Source organism: Gossypium arboreum, chromosome 3, assembly GCF_025698485.1.
Source record: "Gossypium arboreum isolate Shixiya-1 chromosome 3, ASM2569848v2, whole genome shotgun sequence".
In the NCBI taxonomy this organism is placed as follows: domain Eukaryota; kingdom Viridiplantae; phylum Streptophyta; class Magnoliopsida; order Malvales; family Malvaceae; genus Gossypium; species Gossypium arboreum.
In genome coordinates this window covers 12,724,034-12,731,282 of record NC_069072.1, presented here as the reverse complement: position 1 = coordinate 12,731,282, position 7,249 = coordinate 12,724,034, and the positions used below count along the sequence as shown (strand labels likewise).

Sequence of the window (7,249 nt, the reverse complement as noted above, 5' to 3'; positions counted from 1 at the left end):
GTAATTCATCTTATAGAAATTATATTTACTAAAAATAATTATATTTGATCGATTTTATAAATAAAAGAGCTATTAATTAAAATTAAAAAAATATCTTGAAACAACATGAAATAAAAATACAAATATTCTTAAAGAGAAATCAAACTTGAGACTTGAATATTAAATCACTATTTTTAACCATCTAACTAAAGAAATTAATGTGTTAAAAATAATAATTAAAAATAAAAACAAATCTTAAAATAACATGAAATAAAAATAAAAATATGAGTAGGAGGTTAATCGAACTCAGAACTTGATGACGCATTTTCTATTTATCTTTCCAAAATTGATCTATTTCTCTAAATATAAGAAATTATACATACATTTCCTTAAATATTTATTAAAATCAGCATTTTCTCCCACAAATTTACTCACAAATTCCCACAGCACTGTTCAAAACATCAAAGTCACCACAATAAATGAGTGAGCATGCACCAAAGCATTTAAACCATCAATTCTGCTTCTTAGCTAAGGCATGAACCATGCTATAGTCCACTCGGTAGACCTTTCTTATTAAGATTTTATTGAGTATTTTAAAATTTTGAAAATGATTAAAATTTTCAATAAAAATTTCGTAAAATAATTTAAAAATAAATATGTAAAATTTATCTTAGATATTATTAATATCAAAAGCTTGATAAATCAAAACTAATTAATTTTAAATTCAAAAATTTATGATAAAAATAAATGAATAATAAAATAAGTAATCAACTTATAATAAAACCCTTAAAAGCTTCTACTTCATTTCAATCCATTTTATTTAATTTCTTTAATATTTGTAAATATTATTATATATATACTTACATTCAATATTTTTAAAATATCTATAAATTTAAAACTATACATCAAAATAAACTAATATCAATTTCAGTAATATGCAAAGTAAATCCGAAATTAGTGAAACATGTGTTGAAGAGCAGAAACTTTGGATTCAACATTCCCACAATGCTCCTTATTCCATCTCCCAAGGAAGTCTTAAGTGTTCCTAAACTTAGCTACAATCAAGCATCCCACAGCTCTTTCAATTTAAGTGAAGAACATAGGTCCCCAAATCAATTAAGAGAATTTGAAGAAAGCAAGCTTTCTGACCAAAATACCATTAACTATAGAAACAAAACAAAATATAAGGGAAATGTTTAAATTAGTGGAGCAATGTATCATATTTGTAAATGAAAAAAATTGTATAAAACTGTGATTTTATATTATTTTATATTTTTTAAAAATTAAAAAATAAATATAAAATAATATTTTCATACCATAATCCCAAATAAATTAGTATCTATAATCTCACTACATTAACCATAAAATATATCAACTACAATCCATTATTTTATCCGCAATAGCAAGTGGAATCTAGACTGCAATAATTTAGTTCACGTGCCACGAGCTGACGTACATCCCTGTCGTCTTCCTCGTGTTTGCTACCCAAACAAGCTCCCCAGTAGTCCAAATCTCTACTTACATTGCTAACCAGACAGCAGCAACTTTGAGTTGTTGAAGGAACCTACTAGAGTCCTACACCAGCACTGTAAAGCAGATGGATGGCTGTTTGGAGGCATCCCTTTCCCCTTTGAGTATTCCAGAATACGTTTTGGGTTGCAGTGGCAGGCGAATGCCGCTTTTGGGTTTCGGCACTGCTGCTTCTCCGCCTGTCGGATCACAACTTACCAAGACCGCCATTCTCCAAGCCATTGAACTTGGTTACCGGCACTTTGATACAGCAAGTTTATACGGGACAGAGCAACCACTGGGTGAAGCAATTCTAGAAGCAATTGCAGTTGGGTTAATTAAATCTAGAGATGAACTCTTCATCACTTCCAAGCTCTGGTGCAGTGATGCCCATGGGGAACTTGTCCTTCCTGCCCTTCAGAGGAGCTTAAAGTAAAACACTACCACTCTACTACCTTATATTTCCTCTTTAATTACCGCCTTTGGTAATTGTATATTGTTTGTCCTGTAGAAACCTGAGGTTGGAGTATCTTGATCTCTATCTCATTCACTGGCCAGTAAGTTCAAAGCCAGGGATTTATGAGTTTCCCATAAAGCAGGAAGATTTCCTGGCGATGGATTTCAAGGCAGTATGGAAAGCTATGGAAGATTGTCAAAGGCTTGGTCTCACAAAGTCTATTGGTGTTAGCAATTTTTCCTGTAAAAAGTTGGGTGACATCCTTGCCTTTGCTAAAATCCCTCCAGCTGTTAACCAGGTAAGAACTCTCCCTTTCTCAAGCCCAATCCAAGCTGCTTTCAACTTTGAATAGCAATGAGGAAGTTGTTCTTAATGTTTTGCAAGGTGGAATTGAACCCACTGTGGCAACAAAAGAAGCTAAGAGAGTTTTGCAAGGCTAATGGTATCCTGTTGACTGCTTATGCTCCACTGGGAGCCCAAGGTACCATTTGGGGCAGCAATAGAGTTTTGGAGTGTGAATTGCTTAAGGAAATCGCTAAGCAAAAAGGGAAGACAGTTGCTCAGGTGCATTTTGCTCTTTTTGTTTCCTCCATTCTGTTATGAAAACAACTTAGGACTTGAGATTATTTGGGATTGATTTTGCGTTATTCGCGAAAGAAGTTCAATTCTGCTGCTGCTAACAGACTTGGTATAGAAAATAAAAATGCTGATTAGTGCATCCAAAAAACAGATTTGTTTGAGATGGGCCTACGAACAAGGGATCAGCATATTGGTGAAGAGCTTCAACAAGGACAGGATGAAAAGCAACCTTGAGATATTCAACTGGTCGTTGAGTCAAGAGGATGTGAAAAAGATCAATGATATCCCGCAAAGCAGGCTTTGTAGTGGACAAGATTATATCTCCAAATATGGGCCTTTCAACACTACACAGGAACTTTGGGATGGAGAAATTTGATTTAAGCATCTATGTGGATGCTTGCTAAATTTGATTTTGGTATGATATATGTTAAAGATCCTAAGCTAGCTAATTATATAAATTAAATACTCTTTGAATTTTAAATCAACTGAATTCAATTATAAAGAATGTGAGAAAACTAAATAATTTACATATTTATCTATTTAATTTTAAAAATGGAAAATTATTTAATATACAGTGTACTAAATACTTAACCCTTACAAAATTATATTCTACTTTGGATTCACTTGGTAATTTGGGAGGTTCGACAAGCTCACCTTAATTTTAGGTGGAAACGTTGCAGACAACTGAGACATAATATCTTTAAACTCTGCAAATAACAATTAAACATTTTAAGATTTCACACTTTCTCAAGGATACTCTTTTCAATGATGTTCTAATTGTTACCATTATTAACTACCAAGTTGCAAATGTTAACCTGTAATTTGGAAATGTTGTTGGCCATGGGTTCTATCTTCATCCTTAGTGTCTTATTATCTTCCCTATAGCCAAAATTTGTCCATCTCTTAAATCTGCTCCATCGAGTTTGCATATAATCTCGTTTCCTTCTTCAAGTTCATCTTCACAGCCACCACACTCTATAATTTGATATCCTTTCTTCTTGGACAATCATTAGAGCGATGTCCGGGTAGATTGCACAAGTAGCATTTTCCGGGAATAGACTTAAGTGTATGGGTTCTTTCCATGTCTATGACTGCATTTATGCCTTGATCTCCTCTGCTAACTTCTTTCTCACTACTTTGTCATAATTGGATTTTTCGATTAAATTTTCAAGTATTTAGTTTATTATTATTCTCCAAATTTGCTAGTGCACATTGTTAGCAATTCATCTTAGTCCAATTCGCCGCCTTCTCGTGTATTATCATCTTCACCTTTAACTTCATATTTTGTGCTACCGCGATATTTGCCAACATTTGCACGTCAATTTTGTCTTAGATTGCAAGTCTTAATCCTTTAAAGTATCTGGCTACTTATTGGCTGTCGGACTCCATTAGATTATTACATTTGGTAAGTCTCATGAACTGATAAGTGGTAAAAGTAATATATTTTAATCTCGTTCTTAATACATTTTTAGATGATTATTTATGTAAATTGATGAATGTTATGCTCCTAAACCTTTGAATTCATGTTTTTATACTTATGTGAGCATTTGGAAGCAAAAGGAGTGAAAAACGAGCTAAAATTGGACAAAAAGAGCATATTTTAGGAGCCACACGGGTTGGGCCTTCCCACACAAGCTAGACACATGGCCATGTGCTAGACTGTGTTGCTTTCGCAACTCCCTTCCTAAACACGCAGAAAAAAGCAATTTTTAGACTTTCTAAGCATTTTAAAGCCTATAAATACCAAATAGAAGAAAAGAATAAGGGGCCATCAGATAATATTGAAGAAAACAACTCGAAGAACACTGTTGGAGCCATCGGACCTCCTTTAATTTCTTTTGAAGTTTTCATGAGTTTCTTTATTTCTTGTGGTTATTCTGACTTTGAGATGTTTTTATTCACGATTATGAACTAATTCCTTAGATTCCTAGGGAAGATAAACCTTATGATGAATTCTATTACTTGATTTCTGTTTTACACGATAAATACTTGATTCTTATTCTTATTTATGTGTGATTATCTCTTGTTTTAATATTTTCAAGATATTAATTCATGTTTAATGTGCTTAAATCAAAGGAGGAAAAGTCCCTGTTTAAGAGTAGATCTAGCATAATTGAGTGGAGTTGCATGCAATTTTAGAAATAGGACGACATAAATCTACCAGGTTAGAGTCAAATCTAATAAGGGAATCCATAGATCGAGTTAATGCAACAATAGGGGTTTTAATTAGAAAGAGATTTCAATTAATCAACCTAGAGTCAGTTGCTCTTACTCTCAAAAGAGATATTAGTCTTGTAATGGGCCAATTTAGCCTGGGTCCAAGACCCAAAAATAAACAAAAATAAAAACCAAAATAAACCTTAGCATTCCAAATTACAAAACAACAGGCCCAAAATACAACAAAACCTATAGCCCAAAATTAACCCTAGCCCAAATGGCCCAAAACTAAACTAATTTTCAGCAAGAAAAAAGAAGGGTAGAAACCCTAACCGCAGAACTCTAGGCCTAACCCTGGCACTGCCCGACGCTTCTTTGCTACCACCTGCAATACACAAAGCAGAGGACAACGAAGAAAAAAAAAAGAAACAGTAGTAAACAAAAGCAAAGAAAATAAAAGAAAATATTGTATTTTGTCTATAAAATAGGCCACATCAATTACTTGTATTTTTTTAAGCACACCAGAGTAACCAAAACAAAGAGCTAAATCAAAGAAAAGTTAGAAATCAAATTTTAATCTTTAAAAGTGATTTTTTTATTTATATTTTTTTTGAATTTATTTTATAATTAAAATATAAAAAAAGAGGAAATGTGTTGAAACTTACTCGCTTCCTTCGTACATCGCCATCAGCGGAGGTTTCCTCCGTCGCAAAAGCCCTAGAAAGATAGCTTATGTATTTACTTGTTTTGGGTATGTTTGCCTTGGTTGTTGATATGGCTAAATGGTGTGTTTTGTGACATGAAATAGATGATAAGATGATGAATTAATGCATTTGGAATTTATGCAATTTGTAATGAGTTTGGCTTAATAATTTGGTATGTTTTGAATAAGGAGTTGAGTAATTGAAATGGTTGATGATAGATGGCATGACATGTGTGTGAATTGGTATGTTTTGGCTGCCTATATATGTGTTTTTTTGACACCATTTTGATGGCCAGGTGTGCATGAGAGAAGGGTGGAAAATTGGCTTTGCAAATGGCCTATTTTTGTTTACACGGGCGTATGTCTCAACCGTGTGTGACACACGGTCATGTTACACAGTCATGTGTCCCCTAAGGTACTCTTTTGAATTAAGGTAGTATATATTAAAGTTTTGACATGCCTAGATATACAGGCGTGGCTACTGGCTGTATGTGGCATACGGGCTGGCACATGGGCGTGTGGCCGGCCGTGTGACCTAAGTCAGAAACCTCCCAAGTTTTCCCACGGCCATGACATACGGGCGTGTCTCCGGCCGTGTGGTACAAGTCAGTATGTATGTCCTGTTTTCACACGGCCTGAGACATGAGCGTGTCTGGTAACCGTGTGAGGCACACGACCTATTCACATGGGCGTGTGACCCTTAAATGTTGAAAAATTTTATATGTTTCTCAAAGTTTGCAAATGTTATCGATTTAGTCCCGAACCTCTTTTAAGCATGTTTTAAGGTCCCGTAAGACCTTATAAGGGAAAATATGAATAAGTTGAATGGATTTTGATTATGAATGTATAAATGTATGTGAGTGATGTGTACTATCCGGTAATGCCTCGTAACCGTAGTCCGGCGACGGATACGGGTTAGGGGTGTTACACTTGGCTTCTTAGGAAAGTTAAGGCTTTAAGTATTAGGGTAAAACCGTATATGTAATCCATTTTATGTAAAGAAATTTATTTTCTAGTAAAGTTGTTCTAATGAAATTGAATCAGAATCAACGCCTCTTTTTTCATTCATTTCATTCATCTGCATTACATTTCATCATATGCATTAAGTTTCATAAAAAAACCCTAATTAATTAAAATTATGACAGTTACCCTGGAAACCAACGAGAGTTTACCAACTAAATATCGCAACAGTACCCGCCGCAAAAATAAGGCAATGGATCAAAGATTGGAAAGATTAGAACAAATGCAAAGAGATATACAAGATCAATTGCAAACACAGATGCAAGAATAATTAGCCAAAATTCAACAAGATATGAGGGATCAAATGCAAAAATCCTAAAGAAGTATGCTAAGCCAATTAACGCAATTGCTGGCTGGAGGACTCGAAAAAAGGAAGAGTACTGCGGTTAACTCGGGGGATAATAATGAAGGCCCTACCTATTCCCCATGTTTTACCTTGATAAATGTCCAGACTCAACCAGAGGCGTGCCTACGAAGGGTACCCATTACTATTAGACCCCAACAATACCAAATCGGTGCCTCGGCACAAACGAACTACCCAATAGGTTCAGGCTCCAATCCGGGGGATAATCCAACCAATCTCGTTGTTCTTGATCTAGATGATATGGCAGAAATGGAAAAGGCAAAAGTGGAATTGCCAAAGCAACTTGAAGATAGATGCAGATGGTTAGAAGAAAAATTCAAAGTAATGAAAACGCTAACTACCACTGTAGAATTGATGTTAAAGATTTAAGTTTGGTCCCAGATTTGGTTCTCCCACCAAAATTCAAGACTCCAGAGTTCGAAAAGTATAATGAGACTAGTTGTCCTGAAGCTCACATTACGATGTTCTGTTGAAGGATGAC

At 34.5% G+C, this 7,249-nt stretch overlaps 1 protein-coding gene across 1 annotated transcript; it reads left to right on the top strand.

The window, feature by feature from the left end:
• The first annotated feature begins 1,356 nt into the window (after window positions 1-1,356).
• Window positions 1,357-3,029, top strand: LOC108474642 (non-functional NADPH-dependent codeinone reductase 2-like). Its single transcript, XM_017776635.2, has 4 exons — window positions 1,357-1,920; window positions 2,000-2,243; window positions 2,330-2,509; window positions 2,676-3,029. The coding sequence occupies exons 1-4, from the start codon at window positions 1,577-1,579 to the stop codon at window positions 2,898-2,900; spliced, it is 993 nt and encodes a 330-aa protein (XP_017632124.1). The 5' UTR covers window positions 1,357-1,576; the 3' UTR covers window positions 2,901-3,029.
• The last annotated feature ends 4,220 nt before the right edge of the window (window positions 3,030-7,249 follow it).

Coding starts and splice junctions, on each gene's coding strand:
- LOC108474642 (XM_017776635.2), top strand. CDS start 1,577: ATGGATGGCTGTTTGGAGGCATCCCTTTCCCCTTTGAGTATTCCAGAA. Junction 1,921..1,999: donor GCCCTTCAGAGGAGCTTAAA/GTAAAACACTAC, acceptor TTTGTCCTGTAG/AAACCTGAGGTTGGAGTATC. Junction 2,510..2,675: donor AAGGGAAGACAGTTGCTCAG/GTGCATTTTGCT, acceptor TCCAAAAAACAG/ATTTGTTTGAGATGGGCCTA.